The sequence below is a fragment of the Trichechus manatus genome, unplaced genomic scaffold (genome assembly GCF_000243295.1).
Source record: "Trichechus manatus latirostris isolate Lorelei unplaced genomic scaffold, TriManLat1.0 scaffold00009, whole genome shotgun sequence".
NCBI lineage: Eukaryota > Metazoa > Chordata > Mammalia > Sirenia > Trichechidae > Trichechus > Trichechus manatus.
In genome coordinates this window covers 3093886-3108371 of record NW_004443945.1, presented here as the reverse complement: position 1 = coordinate 3108371, position 14486 = coordinate 3093886, and the positions used below count along the sequence as shown (strand labels likewise).

The 14486-nt window shown below is 40.0% G+C and overlaps 1 protein-coding gene across 2 annotated transcripts in view; it reads left to right on the top strand.

Annotated features, from left to right (window-relative positions):
- AP3S2 (adaptor related protein complex 3 subunit sigma 2) overlaps nt 1–14486 on the top strand; it is a 53797-nt gene that overhangs the window by 9800 nt on the left and 29511 nt on the right. For both annotated transcript variants that reach the window (XM_004370629.3, XM_023725941.1), the window contains one exon: nt 8804–8875. In XM_004370629.3, coding sequence (XP_004370686.1) covers nt 8804–8875 — 72 coding nt within the window. The remainder of the gene's footprint in view (nt 1–8803; nt 8876–14486) is intronic.

The following is a 14486-nucleotide window of genomic DNA, read 5'->3' as shown; positions in this document are numbered from 1 at the left end:
ATTTTTGTTCCTGCATTATTTTCCTGAATTATTCCATTTTTTTGTCTGTATTTTCCATGAATTTGTCTGCCTTTTTCATGAATTTTGTCTATTTTTTCCTCATTTTTGTCTGCTTTTTGCTTCAACTGTTGGATAATTCTGAGTATTAGAGATTTGAACTCCCTATCAGGTAGTTCTAGTGCCTTTTCTTCTACTGGAAAGTCATCTGGTGTTTTTATTTTGGATGCCTACTGGAACCATCCTGTCCTGTTCTGTAAATGTTTTGGTATTGTCTGCTGTCTTCGGAACATTCAGTAGTTATTTTTCTCGTTTATTGATTGTAGATTTGTTTGTTTTGTCCTGTTTTTGTTTTTTAAATTTGTCTGTGTCTGAGCAGGTGGGCTGTGTGTTCTTTGCTGTTTGTTCATCTGTGGGCATGATACTTTTTGCCTCTTTCTCCTATTGGCAGGGTCAGTTGCTCAGATATGGTACAGCAGGGCAGGTCTAGCTGAAGAGGAGTTGCTGGGATGGGTTGTTTGTGGCACTTACTATAGCCACTAGGGCAGGTCGGTAATCAGTGCAGGGCAGGTTCTGGTAGGCCATGCCTGTGCTGCTTGGTGGTGTGATGTTAAGCGCACGGTGCAGGTAGGCAGGATAGAGGAGGACGATTGTGATATGTGGAGCTAAGATGGGTATAGGAGAGAGGAGAGAGGAACAGGAGCCAAAAACATACAAACAAACAGAAAAGAGTGCTAGGGGAGCTTGCTGTTGGAGTGGAGAGATGAGAGACTATGAAATGGAGAAAAACAAAAAGGGGAAGAAGAAGAAAAAAAAAGAAGGAATAAATAAAAATTAGAAAGAAAAAAGAAAAGTTCCCAGGGATCCTACCGGTGTAGCTATGATGGCTGGGGAGGTTGTTCCCAGGTGTTGAAGTACAGCCTGGCTAGGAGGCATAGAGGTGTCACTCAGCACCAGGTATTCAGGGGACAGGAAGAGAAGGAAGGTATAGAGAGAAGAGAAACTGACTAATGAAGAAAAAGACTAAAAGGGAAAAAGAGGGAAAAGAAAACAAAACAATTAAAAAAAAAAACACCAAAAAACGGGAAAAAAAAATGAAAAAAGGAACGCTCTCAGGGATCCTTCTGCACGTCTGCACAAGCTGAGGGGGTAGGTCCCAAGCCGCGCAGCACTGCCTGGCTAGAACGGGCTCCCAACTCAAGAAAAGAAAAAGAAAACAAACAAACAATTCAAAACAAACAAACAAACAAAAGCCCCGGGATCACACCAGTGTGGCAGCATGGACCGGGAAGCAGTTCCACACCTGAGCGGAGCTCCACAGCCCCTCAGGAAGAAGCAGAGTTGGCATATGGAGCTGGGTATTTGAATGAAAGGAGGGGGAGGTGGTGAGAGGTAAGGAAGAAGTCAAAAGAAGCAAAAAAAAAGCAACACCAGCAGCCAACAAATGGCACTCAGGGAGTCAGCCAGTGAGGGCAGGTGGAATCCAAGCAGCCGATGCTTCCCAGCCAAGAGACTGTGGCTGTAGGATGCAGAGGAGGCCCAGTGGGGGTGAAGAAGGGTGGGGGATGGGAAAGCATATATCACCAATTACCAGTTGTTCTGTCTCCTGCTGGAAGCTCTGCAAAGCTGCTTTCTTGTACCCCCTGTTCACTGGTCTCTGATAGGAGTCCAAGATGGCAGATCTGTGCTGCATTATCTGATAGGGGACCTCTGCATGTATGTCTCCTCGCTCTCTGTTCTCTGTCAGTTTCTCCATTTGGTGCTTGGCTGAGTTCTTTATCTATTCATTTGATGTTTCGGGTTTCAGGATTGCTGTTTTCTCTGTTTAGCTTTGTCGGATCTTTGCTGTGGAGGGACGGCATGGTGTTTCTGCCTAGAGTGCCACGTTGCCAAAAGTCACTAATCAACAAATATTAGTTTTAAAACCAAAAGCCATTGTTACCTCAGGGGAGAAATCTAGAGACATTCATAAAAACAAGGATGGCTCTTGCTATTTAATTTTAATAGACAATTACAATAAGTGATAAAGAAATGAGGATGTAACATAGTAAAGGAAGAGATAAATTATCAGTGTTTATAAGATGGCCTGTTTATGTACCTAGAAAAATCTTAAAAAAAAAAAAAAGAGGCAAAATTTATTACAAGTAATGAATAATGAACAAAATGGCAGAATATGAGATAAATTCATCAACACTTGAGTTTCCTCTTTGCAAAGCAGCTAGAAATTTTATAATTAAATCTCATTTGCGGTAGTGACAAAGGATATTTAATGTTTGGGAATCAACTCAATATAAAACACTTCACATTGATTCCAGTAAAATTGTAAAATATTAAAGGAAAAAAATAAAGGAATACTTGAAACAAATGGAGATATATAAGACTTTCCCTTGTTGACAGTAGTCCTAAAGATAATAATCCATAAATCGAATGGGAAACCAAGTATAATTCCATCAAGATATCTTACAGAACTTAGTACAGGGAAAATTTATCCAGAAAAATTAATGGCCAAGAAATGCAGAAGTGTATTTTGAGGGAAAAAGGACAATACTGGGGGATTGGCTTTACGAGGCTTCAGAATATAACAGTTGCAGATGAAATGATTATCTATCTAGAAAACCCAAAGTATCAACTGGAAAACAATTAGAACTGATAATAGAATTAAGTAAGGTGGCTGAGTACACATTTAAAATATAAAAATTAATAGCTTTCCCTTAGCAATAATACACTAGATAATGTAATATTAAAAGGGGCTCATTTACAATAGCAAAAAGGCCCTTAAGATACCCAGGAATAAACATAAAAACGTGCAAGATTTATATGAAGAAAAATTTAAAATGCCACTGAAAATATTGAGAGCAAAATAAATGAATAAAATGTACCCTTTTCCTGTTGAGAAAACTCAAAAATGTCAGTACTCTCCAGATAGTTCAGTGATTAACAGCTCAACTGCTAACCAAAAGGTCGGCAGTTCGAATCTACCAGCCACTCCTTGGAAACCCTATGGGGCAGTTCTCCTCTTTCCTATAGGGTCACTATGAGTTGGAATCGACTCGATGGCAACGGGCTTGGTTTATTCTGCAGGTTATAAATCAGCAAAAACCCAGTCAGAATCCCAGTAAAATTATTGCTGTTATTTTTTAAAATTATTTTATTGTGAAATGTGTTGTATATACAGAAAAATATACAAGACATGCACACATAGTTTAAAGAATACTGGTAAAATGAACACCTATGTACCTGTCACTCAGGTTAAGAAACAGAACATTACTAGTACCTTAGAAGCTCCCGTACACTTCTCCTTAATTCCATCTTGCTCTCTCATTGCATCCCTCCTCAAACTTTTGGGTTGTTTATTCATTTGCTTTGCTTTGTAGTTTTACCACATGTATGTCCCTAAATGATATTTTGCTTAGTTTTGAAAAATTGAATTATAAGTACAGACTTGGCTGTGTCAGGGCAATATTGTCACTTTTAGATGAAAGCTTTCAGGAGAAGATAAGCTGAACAGAGTCTCTGGGTCATAGTTGGGCTTCAGTGTCTCAGCGTTTACAACAGGTCAGAGGGCAAAGTCATGTGAGTGAGTCCTGGGAAACCTGGAGCTCCCCACAATCAGAGAATCAGGCTCTGGCTGTCTAGCAGGACCATAGACAGGAGGAATGGACTGTTCCACATTTTCTGCTTCTAAGCTCATCATGACCTAGCTCTCTTTTTCAAGAGTAGGTCAAAGTAAAAACATTTCACTGGGGGGCAAAATGAGTGTTAGCTAACCCAGGCAGCAGGGCGTGTAAGAGAGCAGGTACTAAGTGCTTTGATTAGTTCCATTTTCCATTTGTTTCTGCTGATAACAGAATTCCTGGGTAAAAGGGAATGAATGTTTATAATACATCTACTAGGTAGATACTCAGAAAGACAATATTAGTTTATAATGCCTCAGCACTATATTGGTAAAGTAGAGGGTCAGCAAAAGAGAGGAAGACCCTCAATGAGATGGACTGACACAGTGGCTGTAACAGTGGGCGCAAGCATAACAACTATTGTGAGGATGTTACAGGACCGGGCAGTGTTTCATTCTGTTGTACATAGGGTCGCTATGAGTCGGAACTGACTCGACGGCACCTAACACCAACAACAACCAGCACTAAGTGCGTTTGTTTCCTCCTGGCTCCAACATTGAGGTATGTCATTTTAAATTTCCACTCATTTTAGAGGTAGAACCAAATCGTTGTCATCAAGTCAACTCCAACTCATAGTGACTCTATAGGATAGGGTAGAAATGCCCCCATAGAGTTTCCAAGCAGTAGCTGGTGGATTCAAACTGCCAACCCTTTGGTCTGCAGCCAGGATCTTAAGCCACTGTGCCACCAGGGCTCCAGTACCTCAAATATATCTAAATTTTAATTTTTATTAATTATGCCTATCTACATTGTGTGGATTTACAATGTTCTTTGTCATGTAAACCTTTTGTAATATAATTTAACCACCTGTCCAGTAACATCTAGATCCTGATTTGTAATATCATATTTCATCTATTCTGAGATGCACATTTTTTCATACCTTAACAACTTTATAATCAGGATGTGTAATATAATAGATGACATCTTACAATTATAATTGGCAGCTTTTTTTTTCTTGGTTAGCACATAAAATAATGATGTGTCTTATAATCAATGAAATAGTAATTCTCTGTATATCCTGGAGTTTATTTTAAAACTTTTTTTAATATAAACTTTTTTTTTTTTTTTTTTTTTTTAAAAATACAGCAAAACATAGACCAATTCAACAATTTCTTCATGCACAATTTAGTTACATTGATCACATTCTTCAAGTTGTGCGACCATTCTGAATATCAGTTTCCAAGTTTTTCCATCATCATTAAGATAAACTCACTGCCCCTAAACTTTTCTTCTAACCTTTCCCGTTGTTGTCAGTTTCACCCCATATAGATAATTCTTTAAAAGAGCACAGTGTTCAAGGTAAACATTCTTTACTTATTAAGTGAAACCATTGTTTGGTTTAAAGATGTCTTCAAGGGATAATTTTGGTTTAAGGTTTAAAGATTGGCTTAGGGCAGTAGTTTCAGGGTTCCTCCAGCCTCTATGGCTCTAGAAAGTCTGGAGTCCAGGAGAATTTGAAATTCTGCTCCACATTCCCCCCGCCTTTTGATCAAGATTCTTCTGTAAAATCTTTGATCAAAACATTCTGTAATGGTAGCCAGGCACCATCCAGCTCTTCTGTCGCATGACAAAGGAAACAGTTGTTCAGGAAGGTAGTCACAGATTCCAGTTCCTCCTCCTATTCCTGCCTCTCCTTCTTCCTCTGTTGCTCCAAGCAAATAGAGACCAATTGTTGTGCCTTGGACGGCTGCTTGCAAGCTTTTAAGACCCAGGCACTACTCACTGAACTAGGATGCAGAACAGAAACACTATAGTATCAGTGTTTAACAGAAACAGTAATAGGCCAGTTGTCTGGGATGTACCAGGAAGACAAATCCCATGAGGTGTTTGGTTGTATGTAAGCAGCCTCAGCAGCTGTTTTTTTTTTTCTTTTTTTTTTTGTAAAAATGTAACACAGCATTTACCAATTCAACCTTTTTCAGATGTACAGCTTAGTAATATCAGTTACGTTAATCATGTTGTGCAACTATTGCCCTTAATCGATGATAGTTTTTCCATCACCGTAAACAAAAACTCATTGCTTCTCAAACAGTGCTCCCCTTTTCCCCACCCTCTCACCTCTGGTAACCACTGATAAACTTTAGTTTGTATACATTTGCCTATTTTTGTCATCTAGTATAAGGGAGATTATATAATATTTGTCATTTTGTCATTGCTTTATTTCACTCAGCATAATGTCTTCGTGGTTCGTCCATGTTGTAGCATGTGTCAGGACTTCATTTCTCTTTATGGCTTAGTATCCCACTGTGTATGTACCACATTTTATTTATCCATTTGTCATGGATTGCATTATGTCCCCCAAGAAGTGTATGCATCCATTTGGCTGGGCCACGATTCCCAGTATTATGTGGTTGTCCTCCATTTTGTGATTGTAATTTTATGTTAAATAGGATTAGGGTGGGATTGTAACGCCCTTACTAAGGTCACATCCCTGATCCTTGGGGTGTGGCCTGCATCACCTTTTGTCTTATAAGAGATAAAAGGAAAAGGAAGCAAGCAGAGCTGGGGAACGTCATACCACCCAGAAAGCAGTGCCCAGAGCAGAGTGCGTCCTTTGGACCCAGGGACCTAGTCCAGGGGAAGATTAATGAAAAGGCTGACAGAGAGAGAAAGCCTTCCCCTGGAGCTGATGCCCTGAATTTGGACTTTTAGCCTACTCTATGAAGAAATAAATTTCTCTTTGTTAAAGCCAGCCACTTGTGGTATTTCTGTTATAGCAGCACTGGATGACTAAGGCACCATTCATGTGTTTATAGACATTTCAGTTGTTTCCACCTTTTGGTTATTGTGAATAGTTTTGCAGTGAAAAAACCAACTTATTTTTTAAAACTATTAAAGGTAAATCATCCATTTTTACCTCCGTTTGTGAAGAAACCTTAGTGTATAATAAGTTTTAGAATAAAATCCAAACTTCTTATCATAGCCTGCAAGGACAGATGTCATCTGTCCATTCCTCTGTCTCTCTCTGACCTCATTATATGTACTCTCACCTTCATTATACTCCAGTTACAGTCATTCCGACCTCAAACACAGGTATATTTTTGTCTCAGGGCTGTTGCACTTGTTCTATCCCCTGGGCTCCTTCACTCTTCAGCTCTTCCAGTGACTGGCTTCTTTTCATCATTCAGGTCTCAGCTCAAATGTTAATCCTCTGAGAGACTTTTCTGACAGCCTGTCTTAAGTAACCCCTATCACATCATCCTGTTTACTTCCTTCAGAGCACTTAAACAGTGGAAGAGATCTGGTTACCTGCTTCCTTTGCGGTGCGATGGAACACTTTTAATATGACCTTTCTCACCATGGCCTTGTAACTCCCACCCAAGTCATTGGGTGGGACTATACAAATAGAGTAATTGTGGCCTGCCAAGGGGATTGGATAGCTTTTTAATAACGCAAATAAAGTGCATGGCACCTGTGTGAGGGTGAGACCATGCAAACAAGGTCTGTGGAACCCTAACAAAGAGATTAGTCAGTTTTGCCATCCTGCTAGGCTTAAAATGAACCATCCCAGAGACGGGAGGAGAAGATCTCACCACCATCAAGAAAGAAGAGCCAGGAGTAGAGTATGTCCTTTGGATCCAGGATCCCTGCAGTAAGAAGCTCCTGAGAGACAGAGACAGAGTGCGCGTGAGCTGTAACACTTCAGAGGTGAGAAGTGACAGCAGAGAAACAGCCATGAGGCAAGAGACAGTCCGGTGGGCTTCCTGGCCCATGGAACAAGAAAGCTGAGTGCCTTTGTGCAGGAGGCTTGCTGGCAGAGTAGGGTGCCTCTGGGCACTTGGTAGAGCTAGTTTTGCTGACCTATGGAGCTAGAGCTGAGCACCTTCAGGCCAAGGCTGAGTGGGGTGCCTCGGGGCACTTAACAGCAGAGCTAAAAGAGCTTTGTGACACTTGGCCTGAGCAGGGCAGAGGCCTAAGGCCAGAGGGAGGCATGCCTGCAGGCACAACTGAGAAGAGGCTGTCCTGATCGAAGAATTGTATCCTGAGTGTTCCTGAACCTGAATTGTAACCTGTTACTTCCTAATAAACTCCATAATTGTGAGTATTGTCTGAGTTCTGTGTGGCCATTGTAACGAATTATTGAACTCAGCAGAGAAGTAGAGAGTACCATGGGAGGGTCAGTTGAATTGGTGAAAAGGTTGGCGGGTGGAGGCATGTCTGACCTCTGCCTCATAGAAATCAGCCTGGGCCATTGCTCTTGATTCTCCTTCCCCTCGTGAAGTTAGAGGAGGTCAGACACAACCCCTACATGCCATTTTTACATCCTTGTTCTTCCCACACCCAGAATGTAAGCAGGATAAGGGCATGACTTGGTCACCACAGTATCCCCAAAGTAGAATGGTGCAGACCATGTAGTAATCGCTCAGTAAGCATTCATTGAATAAACATTTAATAAATACATAGTTGAGTATAGTTGTTGCTCTTCATTTTGTTCCACTGAGTAATATTTCTCTTTCTGCATTAGTGTCACACTGTCTTATGTTTTCTTGTTTTAATATAGGTTTGCATACCTGGTAGGGTCAATCATCTCGCTTGGGTGCAGTTCCTTTTCAGTATATTCGCTGATAATTATAACCATTTATTCGTCCATATAAATTTTTGTTTTTAAGTAATATTGTGTTTTCAATGAAAGTTTACACAGCAGTTTAGGTTCCCATTCAACAGTTTCTACACAAATTGTTCAGTGACGTTGGTTACGTGCTTCACAATTCATGAACATTCTCATTATTTCTGTTGTGGTTGTTCCGTTTCATCCATATACTTTCTTAATAATTCTGTAAAGTTCCCAAAAGCCACGGTTGAATTTATAATTAGAAGTGAATTAAAGTCATATATTAAATATTTTTATGTTACCAGCATCTTATAAAGGAGAAAGAAAGTCATTATGTATCTGCTGGTTATGTTGCTATACTAAATCAAGGCTTTCCTCTCCTAGAAACTTTGTCCTCCCAAATTGGGATAAATAGGGTGATCAGCTAGTGCTGGAGACAAAAGGTGCTTTTTTGGAGATTTATTGTAAGGTAGATGGTATCATGATTGCCCTTCTCACTTTCTTTTTTCAAATGTGACATTCATGAAGATGTAAATATGTTTCTCTTTCTCTTCTTTATCTGTTTCTCTTTGTTTCCTAGGTTTTTGTGGAGACCCTGGACAAGTGTTTCGAAAATGTTTGTGAATTGGATTTGATCTTCCATATGGATAAGGTACATTCTTTCCCAAACCAGGGTTACCAGAAGACTAAGAGTCTAGGACGTCTTAGCAACTTCTATACCTTCATTTTCTTTCTTTTGGTTTTTGACTCTGAAAATAGAGAACCTGTTTTATTTAATAACTTAAGTTTAATGGTTTTTTTGTAAGATCTGTTATCAGTTTTAACATGTACAAGATTATTACTGGACCTGTATCATGGTTCATCTATTTATAGGCAGACTTCTTGGTATAGGGCAGTCATGCCACTAGAATAACTGGCTTCCAGGCCAAAGGTGAGAGAAATAGTTTCATGCTGATTATAAAATGAGTTTCCTAGGCATAGTTCAGTGGCAGTGAAGCTTTGGAGTATTCATGACACAAATGCTTTTTATTAGCTATTACAATTAGTTTTTTTCCTAAAGAGTAATATACTGACTAAGACATCAGTAAAATAATTTGAGGTCAGGTGATAGTCTGTAGGAAAAGAGACTATCAGAGGCAGAATTAAAATGGTCCAAAGTACGTGTTCTCAGATTTGTTTTGTTGGCACAACTGTGACATGGCCTTTGTCCTCACATGCTAAATTAAACATGGAAAATAACCAGTTAAGAGGCTCTGGACAGCCAAGAGGCTCTGGACAGCCAAATTTATTTTATCCAACTGTTCACTGTGCTATTCACTGAGGGGGACTTGTATATCTTAGGTCTGCTTGGTCCTGGTGTTTTGTTCAGCTGATTATTGTTACTGTGATCCATGTATCCTTGAAGGGAGATATGGTTTTTAGGAGACTTCTACTTATTGCTAAGCCACAATCCTGCGTTAGTGTTTCATCATGATGAGGTAGGTGTTTTTAGATGCATCATTGCTAGCATTGTCATCTGGAGGACTTTGTTGTCCTTTTCCAGTAGGATCTTCAGTCTCCGTTAACTGTATGAGAGTTCTCAGGTGGCGCTTTCTGGGCTAATGCAGTGAGTGCATTCTTTTTTCTTTTTTTTTTTAATTTTATTGTGGTTTAGGTGAAAGTTTACAGAGCAAATTAGTTTCCCAATCAAGAATTTATATACAGCTTGTTTTGTGACATTGGTTGCAAACCCCTGAATGTGTCAGCACTCTCCCACTTCCTCCCTGGGTTCCTTGTGTTCATTTGTATAGCTTTCCTGCCCCTACCTTCCTTCTGAACTTTGCTCTTGGGCAAATGCTGCCTGTTAGGTCTCATATAGTTGATTGTTTTGAGGCGTACATTCCTCACCTGTGTTATTTTTCATTTTATAGGCCTGTCTATTGTGTTTCGTTCTGTTGTACATGGAGTTGCTATGAGTCGGAACGAAATTGACAGCACCTAACAAACAACATTGTATGGCTATAATGTGATCTCTGGGAGTGATTTTAGTTCCAAGTTTGAAGGGTGTCTAAGAGTCATAGTCTTGGGGGTTCCACCATCCTTCCATTCAAGGTAAACTTCTTGAATAAGTGAGTGATTTATACCCAGTGTTTCATTTCTACTTCATCTGTACCCTTCCTCGAGTCCTATAGCCTGGTTTTCACTCCTACACAAAATTCACTGATAATTTCCTAATCTCCAGATTTTCTAGTCATTACCTTCTTTAATGTTTCTGCAGTATTTGATATTGTTGGTCATTCTGTAGATCAATGCCTTCTTAATCCTCTTTTCCACCTTTGTTTCTGTAATATAGTACTCTCCTGGTTTTTCTCCTATTCCCTTCCCAGCCACAGTAAGTTATATTGTCAGTCGTCTGTCACCTCTCTCCTTTTCCTCTCACATTACTCTCATAGATATCATCCATTTCTCCAAATTGAACCATCATTTATGTAAGTAATTTCTAAGCTGTTAATTCTAACTCTGATCTATGGCTTGAGTCCTATTCCTGTATTTCCACCTGCCTAAAGACATTTCTTCGTAAATGTCATTGTAGCATCTTAATTGCTTCATGCCACTTCTTATCTAGACCCAGATTCAGCATGTGTCTCCTGAAACCATTTCTTCCCCTAACTTCCTTTATCCAGTGGTGCTGCCACCATTCTCTGTGCCAAGGCCTCTTCCAGTGTCTCTCCCCAACATACACTATAATCTTGCTTCTTCAACTAGTCTCTTTGAGATAGCTTTATTTTTTCTTCTTCTATATTTCCTTTCTTCTTCTATATCTTTCTTCCTTGTCCCCAATATCCAGTCAATTACTAACACCTGTTGCTACTTCCTTTAGCTTCTCTCCCTATCTCGTTCTTTGATTCACCAGTTATTATTTGGCATACCTAATTTTGTATCTGTGTAGAGATAAATACTTTTTTTTTCCCAGACTGTTTGAGAGTTAATTGCCGATATCATGATTTTTCATCCCTAATACTTCAGCAGACATCTCCTAAGAACAAGGACATTCTCTTATTTAATATGTTGTGCATAGTTCTCTAATTGTATGCAACATAATTAGCATAAATGGGAAATTTAATGTTGATAAGTGCTGTTCTCTAATATATAGTTCATATTCAAATTTCCCCAATTGTCCCAACAATGTCCTTTATATCTTTTTTTTTCATCCCAGTTCCAGTTATGAGTCCGGCATTGCCTTTAGTTCTCATGTCTCTTGATTTCAGTTGTCTCTTATTAGAAAAAGGTTATTTTCTAACCTTATTTTCTCTTTCTTCTTGTTGAACCTGCACACTGGAGTTAGATTAATTTTCCTGAATCACCCCTTAGTTTAGCTACTCCCTTGAAAATAGACCTTTTTTGGTTCCCCTTGTCAAGCCTTGACCCCTTGGCTAGGCATCCAAGGCTGTCCATAATTTGTCCCTATCCTAACTCTTGCCCCTTACTTACCATTACTTCTTGCCAGATAGCTTCTGCACCAGCCAGAGAATACCACTCTTACTCACTTTATAATTCCTGCCACAGCACTTCTAAATTGCCTTTTCACATCTGTTCATAACTAAATCCTGCCTGTCATTCAAGTTCAATCAAATCCTACCACTCTAAAGCTTTTCCTCATCACCCTAGCCTACTGTGGTCTCTTTGGGCCACGTCGTGTTGTTGTTAGGTGCCACTGAGTTGGTTTCGACTCACAGAGACCCTGTGTACAACAGGACGAAACGTTGCCCAGTCCTGCACCATCCTCACAATAGTTGCTGTGTTTGAGCGCATTGTTACAGCCACTGTGTTAGTCCATCTCATTGAATGTCTTCCTCTTTTTCACTGACCCTCTATTTTACCAAGCATGATGTCCTTCCTAATAACATGTCCAAAGTACATGAGACGAAGTCTCGCCATCCTCGCTTCTAAGGAATGTTCCGGCTGTACTTTTTCCAAGACAGTATGGACCTTGTATAGTACTATTTCTACCCTTATGTGACCTTAGCTTACATAAGTTTATCTGTATGTTTTCCCTACTTGATTAGGCTGTCCTCTCTGTGTTTTGCCCTTCTATCTGGTGCAGTACATTTTACCCAGTGAGAGTAGTCTGTAGATGAGTATCACTAAAGAGTTCCCGGGTCTCTAGCTTCATAAGGTTGTTTATGATTTAACCTGTTGTAGACTGGAGTAAGGTCTGAATTCATAGTCTCTGGGGTAGTCCTCAACATTCCAGGCTGTTCCATTTGGAAATATCTTGCCTGGGGCAGTTGGTTTCCTTTTGCTTTCAGAAATCCCCAAACACAGCTCAACATCATGACTGGCTTGGGTGTTGATGTTAATGAAAGTAAATTAAGTTTGTTAAAAGAAAACCATGTGGGTGGCCTAATATTCTGATCTACCAGTGTCTCAACAGCAAACTATGTTTGGAATTTAATTGGGCTTTTCAGTTGGTCATCACACTCACAATTCATTGCTATATCAAGGGATTTTATCCAGCCTTTTTATAGATTTCACTTTGCAATGATCTATCTCAGGAGAGTTGGAACACATGCTTCTGGACAGGTCTGAGCCCAAGAAAACCTAATAGTATGGAATTTTAAATTCCTGCTAAGTATAGGCTGCTGAAATGGGGAAATGCTGAGAGTTCAAAATTGAAATGAATTGGTGAGCCCTAAGATGAAAGGATCATAAACAGTAATAACACGCTGTTTGTCAAATGCCCCTCCTAGGATCAGATCTTGAGATAAGGAAGCTCATTAACGCCTTCCACACCCTAGTGACAATAAGACAGATACTCTTGATTGCTAGTCTCCAGGAGGAAACAATGATGGACATGTATTTTGTATGGTTTTTGGTGAGGAGGAGAAGGAAAGAGGAAGTATTTAGGCCTTGAAGACTAAGACAGACTCTATTTGAGTTGTAGTTCTTGTGAAGGGTGCTAATTGGCATTTCTGACCATCCCTGGTCAACCTTGTTTCTCTATTTGAATGTGCCTAAGAGAAAAGGGAAGCTGAGGCCAGCTTTGTGTTCCATTGCATCTTGAGCCTCTCTGTATGGATACTCGAGGGGTAAGAATTTTTTGGCAGAATATTTTTCAAAGGCCAGAATTTTATTCTCTTAGGACAACTGATAGATACTAGCAATAATGTTTTCTTAAATTTCTAAGATTTCTGTAGTTGGTTTAAAAAGAAAAAAACACGAAAGAAAGCTAAGTGTCTTAGGCTCAGTTCCCTAGAGAGGCAAATCCACTGAAGCGTATATGTATATATAGAGAGAGATTTATCTCAAGGAATGGCTCACGCTGTTGTAGAGGCTGGCAAGTTCCAAGTCCATGGGTCAGGTGTCAGGCTGGAGGCTTCTTCTGACTCATGTGGCTGCAGGGGCTGACAAATCCAAGATTGGCAGGTCATACAGTAGGCTGCTGGCTCGCGGGCTGCAGAAGCTGACAAATCCAAGACTGGCAGGTAAGATGGTAAGCTGTTGGCCACAGGCTGTGGAGGCCAATGAATCCCAAGATCAGCAGGCAATATGGCAGGCTGCTGGCTCAAGTCCCAAGAACCACTGGTCAGATGATGATGAGCCGGATGATACAGGATCCAGAGCAAGTGAGCCAGCTTTGCCAGAATGTCCATATATATATTGGATGCAGGACATACCCCCAAGGAAACTCCCCTTATGACTGATTGGCTGATCACATCACGGAGGATGAGTATGTCATTACACAACTGCCGAACTACATCATTGCATAACTGCCAAACCACTGAGAATCCTGGCCCAGCCAAGTTGACACACAACCTTAACCATCGCACTAAGATTGCTCCAAACTCCACAGTATATATTCTCACTTTCTTTACTTGAACGTTGCACTGCCTCAAATGCACAATCTTATTGATTGCCTGCCATTTGAAATTACAGAGATCTTTTTGGTTTGTTTGTTTAATCTTTCCTCATTACTGGTTGAGGGCATTAGGATAACAGTGTACACAAAACAGCAAAGTTTGACCATTAGAGCTATCTGTTTGGTATCTGGCCTCCTAAATATAATCTAGTGTTTGCCAAGATTGTAATCAGTATCAAAGCTAATTATTGCCAGTGGTATTACTTAGGATACAGATGAAACAAGTTGTGTATCACTTTGGTTGCTGATTTGTAGCTGCCCTAGCAGACTTGAATTGAGATTCTGCTGTTCTTGCTGTTATCCCTCATGCTGCAGAGGAGGATGGGCCTAGTCTGAGGTATGAAGTAGAATGTATGATCCCTGA